At 38.6% G+C, this 16,906-nt stretch overlaps 1 protein-coding gene across 1 annotated transcript in view; it reads right to left on the bottom strand.

Moving 5' to 3' along the window:
- Window positions 1-16,906, bottom strand: part of GDAP2 (ganglioside induced differentiation associated protein 2) — a 79,831-nt gene that overhangs the window by 42,908 nt on the left and 20,017 nt on the right. The window contains exons 4-6 of the mRNA XM_006164885.2: window positions 14,174-14,327; window positions 10,766-10,854; window positions 3,858-3,934 (exon numbers count right to left, since the gene is read on the bottom strand). Of these exons, the coding sequence (XP_006164947.1) occupies window positions 3,858-3,934; window positions 10,766-10,854; window positions 14,174-14,327 (320 nt within the window). The remainder of the gene's footprint in view (window positions 1-3,857; window positions 3,935-10,765; window positions 10,855-14,173; window positions 14,328-16,906) is intronic.

Genomic DNA, 16,906 nt, shown 5'->3' on the forward strand with positions numbered 1-16,906 from the left:
CAGACAGAGAGAGACATAGAGACAGAAAGCGAGAAATCACCCCCCAGGGGGGATGGTCACACCGCAATCCCTTCTCCTCCATTCTCCTCTTGGGATCTTGGACACGCACGCACACGCGCCCGGCGTGAGTTTAAAGCCACCGGGTCCGGGACGCGAACCGCGGTTGACTACGTGGGAGTCCAGCGACATAGCCATTACGCTAACTGCTGGTTCCCCAATCTGAATGTTTTAAACCTATTTTTCTTTACCCAAATGCCCTGGCTAGAAACTCGAGTTCTGGGACCAGCAGTTGGTGTAATGACTATGTTGCTGGACTTCCATGTAGTTTACCATGGTTCAAGTCCTGGACCCAGTGGCTTAAATTCATGCCGGGCACGTGTGTGTGTGTGCCCAAGATCCTGAGAGGAGAGTAAAGGAGAAGGAACTGTGGCAAGGCCATCCCCTCTGGGGGCAATTTCTCGCTTTCTGTCTCTCTTTCTTTCTCTGTCTTTTGGCGAATGTAGATGCCCTATAGAGAAAAAAGCTCTCAAAAAAGAAACAAACAAACAAACAAACAAAACAAAACTCTGGTTCAATAGATTTGGTGGGAACAGACGTCTATCTTGTTTTTGGTCTTAGACAGAAAGCTTTCAGTATTTCACCATTCAGTATAATGTTAGCTGCAGATTTTTCATGAAAGTCTTCTTTCAGGTTGAACACATAAGCTTCTATTCCTAGTTTGCTACACGTGATTTCTTTTTTTCTTCAAAGTTTATGTAATCTTTTCCATAAATAAGATAGCCAGAGAGACACCACCTCCAGCCAGTCTCAGAGGCATGTATGTGCTCTGTGAACACAGGGAGGTCTCTGGACATGAATCTGGAACCTCCCCACATAGGTCAGCCTTACAGAGCATCATGTTTTATAGCCATGCAGCCATCTAGCAGCATAGCTATAAAATAATGTTTGAATTTTTATTCAAGTAATACAGTATAGTTCATTGATTTTTATATGTCAAATAGTCCTGCATTCCTGAGATAAATCTTGTTTGGTTATAGCAGTCAGCCCTTTTATATTTTTCTATATTTGGCTTGGTTCTATTTTATTAAGGATTTATGCATCTCTACTCATAAGAGATACTGTAGTTCTCTTGTGTGCAGTCTATTTTTAACTTTCATTGAACACAGTTAAGAATTCAGAATTATTTATTTTCAGTCATAACAGCAAAGAGAGGACAACTGAATGAAGATGACTTTTCAGAATCGTTAAGTGAATCAAAAAGGATGCAAAGAGAGGCACTTTTATGATGGTCTAATTCATTACATAAGCTGAAATCTCAAACTTTTCAATCTTCAAAGGACAATATTCTACATTAATTGTCTTAAATTCAGTAGTCTAAGAGTTAACAATATATTGCTAATGACAAAGAAGAAATATGGCATCCTCATTCAGCTAGCTACTTCAAGAAAATGGACTCTACCATGCAATATTTTGTGATAAGAATCCAGAACATCCCATTTTATTAGAAGGATATATGTTAGTATTCTTTCACCTTTTATTATGCTTGTGCAACAAAACTGACTTGATATAAAGAGGTTTGTCATGTTTATATTATTTTTTTTGAAGAGGGTTTTTTTGTTTTTTTTTTCTCCCTTTGCTATAGGGCACGTGCGCTCGCCAGACAGAGAGACAGAATGTGAGAAATCACCCCCCCGGGGGGGGGTGGCCATGCCGCAATCCCCTCTCCTCCACTCTCCTCTTAGGATCTTGAGCACGCACGCACACGTGCCCGGCGTGAGTTTTAAACCACCGAGTCCAGGACGTGAACCATGGTCGACTATGTGGGAGTCCAGCGACATAGCCATTACACTAACTGCTGGTCCCGTGTTTATATTCTTATTGAAATGTCTAACAAAACTGTTTTTCATTATTCCTTTATGATTTAATATGTTATTCATAAATGACTTTAAAAAGAAGATGCTAAGTGCTGAAGACTGTTTTTCTGGGTACTGAGGGTAAAGATGTTCCCCCTGTTCCTCTGGATATGGGTTGGGTGCCCCCATCAGCTGCTGTAGCACTGTGGTGCACACTTTTGCTCAGCCACAGCTACACTGCAGAATGATCTTTGTTTACCTGGCTATCTCACCATTAGCCTGAAAACTCCCTGAGAATAAGAGCCACATCTTACTTGGTACCCCATTCTCTGAAAGCAGTCAAATTTCTAGCCTACATTTCATTCTTCAGCATCAGTCTGATAAGCACAATGGCTGCCCCGATGCTCTACGAATCCCCTAAGATTCGACATATTCAGAAAAGAATTTGTCGTCATCCCCTCTCTAAAACTTTTTTCTCACTCTACTAACTCACTGGTGGCATCACTACCTGAGTCTTCGAAGCCAGAAACCTAGGAATCATGCTTAACCCCCGTTCTCTTTTCTCTTACATATTTAACCGATCACCAGAACCTGCTCAATTTATTTACTAAATATTTTAAATTTTAACACTACCAATGACCTGTTCAGGCCTGATTGTTTTTCATTTGGGCACAGCAACCACTTGTATCTCTTTTTGCCAGGAGATATTTCTCCTTCCAAATCATTCTCCACACAGCTAACACAGATGTTAGACCACATCACTGATTTGCTTGAAGCACTTGTTTCCCCATGCATAAATGATGAAGTTTAAGTTCCATGGCATGAGAATCAAGGTCCCTGAGTGATCTTCCCCCTGCCTAACTCTTCTCTCCGAGCCCAACTTTTTATGTGACAGCAACCCTGAGCGCTCCAGGCTTCTGCTCAGGCTTGTATTACTACTGTCACTTGTTCTTCCTGTGATAAATCTTACTTATCTTATACAATGATTTCAACTTACATATTATTTCCCATGGGACACATGTTCTAATCCATGCTAGGCTGAACTGAGATGTCTCTATCCTTCCTATACCTCCACTAATGCACTAATTACAATTATTCTAATTTATGTGATTGTTAGTTTGCAACAATAGGCAAGAGCTCCTCATGGACAATGACCATGACTTGCTCACTGGTGTATTCCCAGAACCTAATATAGCAAACCTGGCATATGCTAGATACACAATAAAACGTCATGAGAAACATGAATGTACAGATAAACCATGTGAAATGCGAGACTGGACACAAAGTTAATGTGCCTCTTTTTAGCAAATTCAACTGTATTTATAGGTCACATGTGTAGCTTTGTATACTTTACAAGTATTAATTAATTACCACAATAATGCTATGATGTAAGTCCTATTTGTATTCCTATTTTACTGAAGCATAGAGAGATTACATGTTTTGCTTAAAGATACAGACCTGAAAACACTGGAAGATGAATTGGAGCACTCTAAAACTATAAATCTAGTAAGATAAAAATAAAAAACTGATTTTCTAAAATGGCTTTAAATAAATTGAAACATACTAAGCCTAACTACAGATGATGAACCATCTAGGCCTCACGACTTAGTGCTGGCCACATGGCTAGGCCATCACTTATTGCCAGCCTAGGAAGACACCTAAGCTTTCCTAGCACAGTAGGGTTTTCCAGTTGTGCTGCCCAGACACTAGTGCCTATGTTTTGATATGATGCCTTACAGCTAAAACAGGGAGAAAAGCAGAACGTTCCACTTTGTGAGATTTCACTTGCAGTGCCTACAGTTTAGCAGTGAAAAACGCCAAGTACTCTTTCCTGTTTTAAGTTTTCCTATCTAGTCTTTCTCAATGAATGGTGATAAACACTGCCAAACATTTGCATAGATAATCAGTAGTTTTCTGCTAGAAAGTCAGTAAATAGATAATGCTAAGTCAAAGGCAAACACAAGTAAAATATAAGTTTTAAACAATACAATGTTAGCAAAATACCTCTTCAAGTTCAGAGACAGCAAATACCACTTTTTCAATGGTTTCACCATGAATCTCTAGGAATCTCCTCACAGTGCCTAAGGAAAAGAAGAGAATGATTGTTCAGTAAGTAAGAAGTTATTTGCACATCAAGATAAATCAGACTCTTTAAAGCTTTATTTTCATAATGAATTGCTTCTCATTTAGTTCAGGGCTCTGCTCAATGATACCCTATTAGGGAAGCCTGCTCAGATTACCCTATTAAAAAAACCCTTCTCTGATTTGCTTTCCTCCAGAGCAAAGGTTATTCTCACTCATTCTATGGTGTTCTGTGGCTGCTGTATACTCTCTGTCCTCTCCTCCTCATCCACTAGAATGAAAGCTCTATAACAGCAGGAGCTTTATTTTATTTACTGCTCTATTTCCAGCGTTTAGAACAATGCTTGGGAGTAGAAGATGCTGAGTCCAGACAATCCTCCCTTATCCAGCATATTCTTATTCTCTGAAGCCTCTCTGACTAGAATGATCTAGCCTAAGGATCTTTCCATTCATTTGGTTACAGTAGTAGGTGTCCTATCACTGCATCTCCTGACAAAACCCCACAAAATTTCAGCTATTTTTTTTTTCTAATTTCCATGTTATCCTGATTCTTTTCAATTTTTATCAACTTCCTAATAACAAGACCTAATGATTTTTCTCTGTTCTTAACTTACTGGAAATCGGGACCAGCAGATGGCGTAATGGTTACATCATAGTCAACCGCGGTTTGAGTCCTGGACCCAGCGGCTTAAACTCCTGCCAGGCACATGTGCGTGTGTGCCCAAGATCCCGAGAGGAGAATGGAGAAGGGATTGCACTGTAGCCATCCCCCCTTGGGGGGTGATTTCTCACTTTCTCTCTGTCTCTCTCTTTCTGGCCAGTGCACATGCCCTATAGCGAAAACCTCTCAAACAAACAAACAAACAAAAAACTTATTGGAAATCTCCCTAGCTTTAGTACTTCATGTCCATGCTACTACCTTTTTAAAATGTGGTCCTCCAGGGTTCTGTTTTCATTTATAATTTTCTTAATATACATAATCTCCTTAGCTCACTAATTGTTGGCTAGGTATTGACCTGAGTGTTGATGACTCCTAAATCTCTATATTCTGTGTGTGTGTGTGTATATATATGTATATACACATATATACACACACATATTTTTTAAATTACCAGAGGGTGTGTATGTTTGCCAGGGTGGGGGAGGTGCACTGCTCCCCTCCAAAATGGGGCACAGTCATGCTGCAATCCTTTCTCCTCCGTTTCTTTATCCTGTGAATTTTGGACATGCACACTCAGCATGCTTTTCAAGCCACTGGGTCTGGGATTTGAACTGTGGGTGGCCATGTGGGATCTAGCTCCCTTAACTACCAGGCTATGGTAGTAGCCTTATATTCTTTTTTCTTTTCTTTTTTTTTTTTTTTTTTTGTTTGACTAAAAGACTGGAAATTTCTACCAACTACTGGGTATATCTGCCCAAATAATCCAAAGAGATCTCAAACCTAGCATATCCAGTGATTTCAACAGATCCAAATCCTGAACTCCATCTTCTCCCCCAAAACCTGATCCTTTGCCTGCATTCCTTATTTAAGTCACATACCAACATCCAACTATTTACTCAAGATAAAATCCTGAATTTTTTTCTCGACACTTCTTCCACCTTACTTTCACTAGTGGTTCCCATGATCTTTCAATTTTAGTACATATATATATATTTTTTTTCTTTTTTGAGAGGTTTTTGCTATAGGGCGCATGCGCTCACCAGAAAGAGAGACAGAAAGCGAGAAGTCACCCCCCCCAGGAGGGATGGCCACGCTGCAATCCCTTCTCCTCCATTCTCCTTTAGGGATCTTGGGCATGTACACACACGTGTCCGGCGTGATTTTAAGCCACTGGGTCCGGGACTCGAACCGTGGTCAGCTATATGGGAGTCCAGTGACATAGTCATTACACCAACTGCTGGTCCTATGTGCTAATATTTCTAACATTTATCCCTTATTTGTTCCAGCTGCTTTTAGTGCTCACGCAGACTTTAGCAATAAGTGCTTTACTATTCTTAGTTTCTTTCTTCTCCGTTTACATATGCACTGCTACTAGACTTATCTTGTTACCCCCCTTACTGAACATTTGATGGCTCTGCACCATATACAGGTGAAGAAACAAATTCCCTGGCATCATTCTCCATACTCTGATCCCAACTACCCACTTTCCTCCATTCTACCCCTTATCCTATTTTTAATTCTTCTCATATTTTCCAATGCTTCCTTTCTATGCTGAAAATATACCACTTACTTTTACACTGTCCTACTCAGCACGCATGGCTACCTTGAACTAGAATACTATTCAAACAACGCTTCTTTCTCTCAGTGAATTCCTACTCATTTTTGAAAAATCCAGCCAAAACTCATCTCTGTGCAGAACTCCACCCTTACTTGTGCTCCTACTGTAAATTCCGAATATCCTTTGACTAGGTCACCAGAAAAGACATAATGTGTTTTTCTATCTTTTCCTATGCAAAAATGCTTTTTCTGACAACCAAATATTTGTAGACTTCTCGTAGCATTTTATAACTAGATCGTGAGCTTTCATAATTCTCTTGATTATCTCCTTAATGTACTTTATGGATATTGCATGCAATCATTTAAGAATGACTAATAACTAAATTAAGATTTGCAGTCCTAGTTAAAAACATACTGCCTGCCTTGTTCAACACTATCTCAGGAGCTTAATAAAACACACCCATTTGTTGAAGGCCTGAACATTCATAACTCTCCCATTGGCAGGTAACAAATTTTTCATGGCTTCCTCCATTCTGCTTGAATATTTTTTCAAAATTAAACTCTCAAAAATGGATTTTCATTTATCCTGTTTACTCTGACATCAAGTTTCAATGTTTACATATAGCACTTTCCTGGCATTTAATTGTGGTAGTTCCTTTGGAAGACAAATACAATGCTAATTAACAACCAAACTGAACGATCTGGATAGTTTATTTAGACAAGTAATTCTGCAAAAATGGGGGGAGAAATGATTTCATGACTGAGGTTTTGATACTGTCAGTCCACTGTTCATTTTAAAGTTTCATCTGTACATTATCATCTGCAAACTACCAGGATGCCACGTGCTCAGCATTTAGTGAATAGCTTTTAAACTGTGAGAATGACCTCTGTGACATTAAATTTCTCCACTTGGAAACACAACAATAAATATCTTTTTCTCTCATCACTGTATCCTCTTGTACACAGCCTAGCACATGGTAGTCACTCAAATTTTTTGTGACTGAATAAATAACCTGATATGTTTATTCCAATGTGGATGTTTCTTTAATTTTTCTTTCTGGAGAAAAATTAAACTACATACAAACTAAGAAAAAAAAAGTCTTTATATGTCTACTAAGAAGACATTACGTAGGTTTCAAATTAAATAAATTTTGATAATAATTTAATGAGTAAGAAAACTTTTAAAGACTTAAGGCTATTCGATTTCTTCCTGGCCCATATATGTCACAAAGCTTAATAAGCCAGTCATTTTCTAAATGCTTAGACAAATATACAAGCAAAGAGCATTGTCATCTCTGTGTGTATGTGTATTTTTGAAAATGAGATTATAATTTTACTACTAGATCTATGATATAATAACTCAGAGGGGTCTTATAAAATATAAATTAACTTGCCTACTTTAACAGATATACATTTCCTGGGTTGATAGGTGGCATGATGGTTAAAGTGCTTGATTCCCACATGGCTGATTGCAGTTTGAGTCCTGGACCTGGAGGCTTGTTTTCTTACTTTTTCTTTATCTCTCTGGTAAGCACATGTGTCCTATTGCAAATTAAAATAATAATAATGATGATAAAGAATAATTTTTTTAAAAAAGAGATATACATTTCCTTTTTGCTAATTAAATTCTTAGAAATTGCTTTATCAAAGTATTACAGTCTTTATTCCCATACTGATCTTTTTTAAAAAAATTGTTTGTTGTGATTTTCAAGTTGCTGGGTCTGGGACTCGAACTGTGAAGATGGCCATGTGCGAATCCTGTGCCTTAATCACCGTGCCACCAGTTGGCCCCTCACTATTGATCTTTATCTGCTGTCATCAATTATTCCCTGAGCTGACCTGCCTTATGGTATTGTATCAAATGATTTATCTGGGACCAGGGAGCTAGACTTTGACTGGTAAAAAAAAAAAAATGGGACTAAAAATCAGTCTGCTGGACTCCCTGTTAAAAGCCTATTCTGGGAACCAGCAGTTAGCATAATAGCTACATCGCCGGACTCCCACATAGTCGACCATGGTTCGTGTCCCGGACCCGGTGGCTTAAAACTCACACAGGGCGTGTGTGTGTGCGTGCCCAAGATCCTGAGAGAATAATGGAGGAGAAGGGATTGCAGTGTGACCATCCCCCCTGGGGGGGTGATTTCTCTCTTTCTGTCTTTATGTTTCTCTCTGTCTGGCTGGGGAGCGCACGTGCCCTAAAAAAAAAAAAAAAAAAAATAAATAAATAAATAAAAAACAACTCTCCCAAAAGCCTATTCTAACAAAGTGATGATGCCTCTTTAAACTGTAGTCCTTCTGATACTTTAGTAAGAAAGAGCGATGTAAACGAAGCTATGAGGTGACAGGGCATGGACTAAGTGACACCAGAATGGTGAGGTCTACCAAAAGCCTTGCCAGGAGGAATCATGTTAAGGAATTTTGCTTGGCTGAGGCACCACTAGAAGACACGCGGGGCATAACACAGCAGTGTGCCACGGACGTGGTGCTACCTCGGTGTGATGGGTTATGTAGTATAAGAGACAGCTCATTAGACTCGGGAGTCAAAGGCCTTCATATATGTTCCAAGTCTGCATAACCATAAAACCATTATAAAGTTCTGAATCTCTTTATTTGTACAATGGACATCATACTAAAAAACAAAAGTTGTGAGACCAGCAGATGGCCTAATGGTTATATTGTTGGACTCTCATATAGTCGAACATGGTTCAAGTCCCAGATATGGCGGCTTTAAACACACACTGGGCATCTGTGCCCAAAATCCCAAGAGGAGGGTGGAGGAGGAGGAATTGTGGTGTGGCCATCCCTCCTGGGGGGTGATTTCTCATTTTCTGTCACTCTCTCTCTCTTTCTCTCTGTCTCTTCAGTGAGCACATGTGCCCTATCACAAAAACTTCTTTAAAAAATGTTGAGAAAATTAAGTAGAATTTGTCTTTCTCTCTCTCTCTCTCTCTTTTTCAATGAGAGAGTTTTGCTATTAGGTGCATGCACTTGCCAGAGAGACAGAGATAGTGAAACAAAAAGTAAGAAATCATCCCCTGGGTGTATGGCCACGCTGTAATCCCTTCTTCTCCATTCTCCTCTTAGGATTTTGGGCATGCATGCCCATGTGCCTGGCTTGAGTTCTAAGCCACCAGACCAGGGACTTAAACTGTGGATGAATACATGAGAATCCAGCAACATAACCATTCCACCATCTGCTGGTCCTAGAATTTGTCTCTATTTAAACAGCAAGTACCATCTGTCAACCATTCCTGACATATGGAAGCACTGGAAATGCAGAGATAAAAAGATAAGATCAATGCCCAAGAAGCCCAGTCTAATATAATGTATATAAATTAAAACTATAAAATGTATAAATTTACCATAAAATCCTTGAGCAGTAAGGATATTAATTTTTAAAATACCTTATAAATAAGACTTTTAAAACTGAACCTCACCCAAGTTAAGTTCTCACTCTAAATTCTAGGCTATATAATAATCATTTTACACACTTAAGATCACTGTAACTTTTGGTAGATACGATTTTCAGATTTTCATCTTTAAATTCTAGAAAAGAGGACTTAAAGACCATCTAGTATTGTTTCTCTCCCAAATGAGAAATGTTCCCTATAATATCTGCAACAGATAGCCATGTAGCCTCTCCATAACTATTTCAGTTACAAGAAGGTCACTAAAATATTGTTACAGACAGTCCTAGCTGAAATGGGACAGAAATCTATTCCCCTGTAAATTGGTTTTAGATTTTGCTTTGTATAATGAAGTTCTTATCCATAGTCTTTACAAGGATCTGTAAACTTCCTCCTGAAATAAGAACACAAATTCTGTATTTACATTCATTCTTTTAAAAAAAAGAGTTCACAGCATTCTGGCACAAATGCTTAGAGTAGTTTATAATGACCACTCCCCGGTCCCTTCTCCCCACCTATCCAAGGACATGGCTCAAAAATGCAGCACAAAGTCCACACTGAGACTCTTGATATTTGAAGACAGGCATCATATCTGCCAAAAGCATACTCTTTTTTAGGAGAACACTACAGTTTAAAACAGTTTGCTCTCTAGCTTGACATGTCTCGTGAGATAAAATACTCAGAACTGTACATAGAACTCATGATGTGATCCTAACCTGCAAATGATATAGCGAAATCATAGACTCTCTGGAGCTGAGTGCCATATTTTTATGTCACACAGATGATATTTTGGTTCACACTGATTGAGCCCAGTCTTTTTAAAACCTAAATGCGGAGTTATATATTCAGATACCACATGCGAAAGCTGCTGTTTAAACTGCAAGGAGCTATCCGAAAGATATGAAATTTGTTTTGACTGCCTGGTTGCAGCCTGTCAAGATTATTATGAATTCTGACTCAATTACTCAATGTATTGGCCATACTTCCTTGCTTGGTATCACTTTCAAATTTAATAGGCAAATCTTCAAATGGATAAAAATGCCAGCTTGAGAAAGTAAATTGAGAGCTCTACAACTTGTCAACAGAATCTTCCCCCTAGAGTATCATGATAAGATCATCAATAAGTCTTAGTTGTGACCATTTAATTAGTGATAAAATTTTTTTTTAAAGCTCCATTTATGTACAACATTGCCAACATTACTTACGAAGTGCTATGTGTGTTGCATCCTCTAAAGGATAACCTCGTTTTGCAGAATTGATGACACAGAATCCAACAGAAGACATGGACTGCTCTCTATGACCATACAGAAAGCACAAAAACTGCATTATAATCACTCATAATACATATATAATACTACTTAACTAATACTGAGATGTAGCTCAAGTTCTTTACCTCTTTAGCAAATCTTCTATAGTTAATCATACGCTGTTGGTTTTTAGTTTTGCCATTGCATGTGTATGCTTGTCACAGAGAAATGGGAGGGTAGGGTGGGGAGTGGGGGATGGAGTGAAAAATCATCCTCCCCTAGGGGAATGGCCATGCCCCAGTCCCTTCTCCTCCACTGTCCTCTTGGAATTTTGGGCATGCATGTATACCTGCCCAGTGTGATTTCCAAGCTGTCAGGTCTGGGACTCAAACTGCACAGTGGCCCATGTGAGATCCAACTGCCTTAACCTTCATGCCACCTGCTGGCCTCTAATTTCATTATTTAATAATCATATTAATATATAATTTAACTGTACTCCTGGGAGATTATATGTCTATTAAGGACTGAATACAACACAGATAGGTTAAATTCACAAATCACTTAAAACGATATCACTTAAGCTGCTGATTTTGAAAAAATAATTAATCCTATTGGATGGTTGAGAAAGTAATGATGCATTTTGGATCGAAAATACATCATGACTTTCCAGATGTCTTACTATCTTCAGTCCTCCTAAATTGCCTGTCTCAAAATTGTGACATCTATAGCTAGGTTTCACCTTTAAGACTGGGCTTTTAACAGTGTGTGTTATGTCCAGGAAATGAGGAGACCGTACTTTGCCAGCTGAAGAACATTCCTGTAGCAGCTGTACAGGGAGCTCTCAGCTGCTGTGCGATAGCGGCTCTTGTACTTAGGTCCCACTGTGTGAATGATGAACCGGGCAGCTAAATTAAATCCTTTGGTCAGTTTTGCTTCTCCTGTTCGGCAACCTGTGAACAATGAAAATACATATAAGCCTGGAGGTACTAAGACAAAGAAACAAATCAAAGCATAAACCAGAGGAATTATTAAGAACTTTGAGAAATTTTGTTAAGGTATGGATTTAACATAAGCATTTATCTCTGTCCCTTCTGTTCCCAAGAAGACAGTGAAGAAATACAACAGTATAAACACAGAGATAAGTTGCGCAGGACTGAACATGAAGCAGATTAAGTAACATAAAAAACTTGAAGGATAGAAAGTCAATGGACTAGTAATAACTGACTTAGCAGAGTAGCCAACTTAACCACTTGCAGAAATGGTGTAACTGATACAAAACAAGCAGGTCTATATGGAAAGACAAAGTTGTGATGCCCATGGGTTCCGATACCCAGGTCAGTCTGGGAACATAAACTGGGTATTCTCTGGAGCTGAATGCTCTATTTTTATATCACACACGATATTTTGCTTTGGGTGTCACAGGGTGCCCAAGACTCTGAGGAATTGGAAGGTTGGGGAAAGGGAACTGTGGCATGATGAGACGACGTTGAGAGTTCTTTCTGTCTCTGTCTCTCTCGTGTATATGTGCATGCATAGTCCACTGTAAAATTAAAATAATATGAAGGCACTGTTGGATTCAAGATATCTTTGATTCAAATCCCAGTTCATCATATTCCTGTTTTGATATTCTGAGCAAGTGCTTGGATTTGCCCTGCCTCAATTTCCGATTTAAGGGGGATACTAGTAGTACTTACTTCACAGGAGTAAAAGAGTTAATATAATCAAACTTTGCATGTACATTAGCTATTATAGCTATTATTATTAGTGAGACTTGGAAAGGCTCAGAAATTGGAGGTCGTCTATACTTTTAAAGGCTATGACATGAAGTGGGATAAAGAGAAGGAGCTGGGATAAAAGTTTAAATAAAAACACTTCAGTCTACATCAGCAAGGTGTATGTAATAGTGAAACATCTAGCCTCCTTTGACTAGCTTCTATAACAGACACCCAGGTTTGTGTACCTGGAAGATTCCTTCCAGTTAATGAAGAGGCCCAAAACAAAGGACCCATAGATTCTCATAATGGAGAGAATTCCAGTAAAATAACAGGATGCCTGGTCTCCCACCTGCTTCAAGGCCCAGTAAGCAAGTTCCTTTACAGTGTTATGGACTAAATGCTGTGTCTCTCAAAAACTCATATATTGAAATACTACCCCCTAATGTGATGGTATTTAGAGATGAGGTCTTTGAGAAGTAATAGGATTAGATGTGGTCAAGGGAGGGGAAGCCCTTCATGAGTGGGATTAGTATCATTATATTTAAAAGAGTCTCCATAGAGCTTGGTTTTCTCTCTGCCATGAGAAAATGCAACAAGTGGCTGGCAGTCTGTAACCTACAGTAGTGCCCTCGTCAAAATCTGACCGTGCTGGCACCCTGTTTCCAGACTTCTAGCCTCCTGAACTATAAAACATAAGTTTCATGTGTTTATTAATCATCCTATCTACAATACTTTGTTATAGCAGCTAGAACAGACTAAGAGACCCATGAGTACAAAGCTTCCATTAACTCTTTAATTCCTGCTTCTTAGATTCAACCAACATTTAAATTGCATCCTCTAAAGGATAACCTCGTTTTGCAGAATTGATGACACAGAATCCAACAGAAGACATGGACTGCTCTCTATGACCATACAGAAAGCACAAAAACTGCATTATAATCACTCATAATACATATATAATACTACTTAACTAATACTGAGATGTAGCTCAAGTTCTTTACCTCTTTAGCAAATCTTCTATAGTTAATCATACGCTGTTGGTTTTTAGTTTTGCCATTGCATGTGTATGCTTGTCACAGAGAAATGGGAGGGTAGGGTGGGGAGTGGGGGATGGAGTGAAAAATCATCCTCCCCTAGGGGAATGGCCATGCCCCAGTCCCTTCTCCTCCACTGTCCTCTTGGAATTTTGGGCATGCATGTATACCTGCCCAGTGTGATTTCCAAGCTGTCAGGTCTGGGACTCAAACTGCACAGTGGCCCATGTGAGATCCAACTGCCTTAACCTTCATGCCACCTGCTGGCCTCTAATTTCATTATTTAATAATCATATTAATATATAATTTAACTGTACTCCTGGGAGATTATATGTCTATTAAGGACTGAATACAACACAGATAGGTTAAATTCACAAATCACTTAAAACGATATCACTTAAGCTGCTGATTTTGAAAAAATAATTAATCCTATTGGATGGTTGAGAAAGTAATGATGCATTTTGGATCGAAAATACATCATGACTTTCCAGATGTCTTACTATCTTCAGTCCTCCTAAATTGCCTGTCTCAAAATTGTGACATCTATAGCTAGGTTTCACCTTTAAGACTGGGCTTTTAACAGTGTGTGTTATGTCCAGGAAATGAGGAGACCGTACTTTGCCAGCTGAAGAACATTCCTGTAGCAGCTGTACAGGGAGCTCTCAGCTGCTGTGCGATAGCGGCTCTTGTACTTAGGTCCCACTGTGTGAATGATGAACCGGGCAGCTAAATTAAATCCTTTGGTCAGTTTTGCTTCTCCTGTTCGGCAACCTGTGAACAATGAAAATACATATAAGCCTGGAGGTACTAAGACAAAGAAACAAATCAAAGCATAAACCAGAGGAATTATTAAGAACTTTGAGAAATTTTGTTAAGGTATGGATTTAACATAAGCATTTATCTCTGTCCCTTCTGTTCCCAAGAAGACAGTGAAGAAATACAACAGTATAAACACAGAGATAAGTTGCGCAGGACTGAACATGAAGCAGATTAAGTAACATAAAAAACTTGAAGGATAGAAAGTCAATGGACTAGTAATAACTGACTTAGCAGAGTAGCCAACTTAACCACTTGCAGAAATGGTGTAACTGATACAAAACAAGCAGGTCTATATGGAAAGACAAAGTTGTGATGCCCATGGGTTCCGATACCCAGGTCAGTCTGGGAACATAAACTGGGTATTCTCTGGAGCTGAATGCTCTATTTTTATATCACACACGATATTTTGCTTTGGGTGTCACAGGGTGCCCAAGACTCTGAGGAATTGGAAGGTTGGGGAAAGGGAACTGTGGCATGATGAGACGACGTTGAGAGTTCTTTCTGTCTCTGTCTCTCTCGTGTATATGTGCATGCATAGTCCACTGTAAAATTAAAATAATATGAAGGCACTGTTGGATTCAAGATATCTTTGATTCAAATCCCAGTTCATCATATTCCTGTTTTGATATTCTGAGCAAGTGCTTGGATTTGCCCTGCCTCAATTTCCGATTTAAGGGGGATACTAGTAGTACTTACTTCACAGGAGTAAAAGAGTTAATATAATCAAACTTTGCATGTACATTAGCTATTATAGCTATTATTATTAGTGAGACTTGGAAAGGCTCAGAAATTGGAGGTCGTCTATACTTTTAAAGGCTATGACATGAAGTGGGATAAAGAGAAGGAGCTGGGATAAAAGTTTAAATAAAAACACTTCAGTCTACATCAGCAAGGTGTATGTAATAGTGAAACATCTAGCCTCCTTTGACTAGCTTCTATAACAGACACCCAGGTTTGTGTACCTGGAAGATTCCTTCCAGTTAATGAAGAGGCCCAAAACAAAGGACCCATAGATTCTCATAATGGAGAGAATTCCAGTAAAATAACAGGATGCCTGGTCTCCCACCTGCTTCAAGGCCCAGTAAGCAAGTTCCTTTACAGTGTTATGGACTAAATGCTGTGTCTCTCAAAAACTCATATATTGAAATACTACCCCCTAATGTGATGGTATTTAGAGATGAGGTCTTTGAGAAGTAATAGGATTAGATGTGGTCAAGGGAGGGGAAGCCCTTCATGAGTGGGATTAGTATCATTATATTTAAAAGAGTCTCCATAGAGCTTGGTTTTCTCTCTGCCATGAGAAAATGCAACAAGTGGCTGGCAGTCTGTAACCTACAGTAGTGCCCTCGTCAAAATCTGACCGTGCTGGCACCCTGTTTCCAGACTTCTAGCCTCCTGAACTATAAAACATAAGTTTCATGTGTTTATTAATCATCCTATCTACAATACTTTGTTATAGCAGCTAGAACAGACTAAGAGACCCATGAGTACAAAGCTTCCATTAACTCTTTAATTCCTGCTTCTTAGATTCAACCAACATTTAAAGCTCATGAGGAAGCGAAGAAAGCCTCTAATAACAACAAAAAGGATAACAAAAGACACAAACACTTAAGAAATAGTTAATTTTAAAGCTCATGAGGAAGCGAAGAAAGCCTCTAATAACAACAAAAAGGATAACAAAAGACACAAACACTTAAGAAATAGTTAATGCAAGAAAGAAACCTTAAAATTCCCAACACTATAATTACTACTCTCAGAGAGGTAAAAGAGATATAATATCTCTGAAACAAAACCAGAATGGTATTATAAGTAAAAAAGAATATTTGTAAAACAGGAAATAGTACTTATACAGCTATTATAGTCACCTGAAAAACATGTCAACAGAAATGAAGTTCAATAGAAGGGTTAAAATTAAAGCTGAAATCTACAAGAAAATAAAACAAAGAGAATGACAGAAAATAAAGATCAGAAGCCAGGCCTATCCTGAGATGGATACTGTATTTCAGCTGTGAAATATTGGTTTCCTTGACTAAAAATGAAGACTTCCCCCTCTAGACTCATTTCTGGTGGGTAGGGATAGCTCTGTGTCTCTTTCTCTCCATTTCTGTCTGTTTCTCTCTGTCTCACTGTGTCTGTGACTTTTAGTTTTATTTATTTATTTATTTATTTATTTATTTTTAAGTTAAAGTATTCTCTGGCCTTTCAAGCCTCTCCTTTATTGTGTTAATTGGTGCCTTTTCTCATTTCATTTAGAAAAGGTACAACCCAATCCAGGCCTACCTATCCTTAGATACCGTACTTCAGATGTGAAATATTGGTTTTGTATGGCACACGCCATACGGTTTTCATTTTTGCTTTTTAAAATGATAATCTTATAATTTTTGTTCTCTTTTTTCTTATTTTTTAGTTTTTTTCTTCTTAATTGTTTTCCTTTTTTCTTTATATTTATTCATTTTCTGATCAGCCTCTATGCACTGTCTAGAGAGGTCCAAGTGGACAGTTTCCAATCATCTGAATATGATTAGGGTCAG

The sequence above is a fragment of the Tupaia chinensis genome, unplaced genomic scaffold, assembly GCF_000334495.1.
Source record: "Tupaia chinensis unplaced genomic scaffold, TupChi_1.0 Scaffold143755_1, whole genome shotgun sequence".
Lineage (NCBI taxonomy): Eukaryota > Metazoa > Chordata > Mammalia > Scandentia > Tupaiidae > Tupaia > Tupaia belangeri.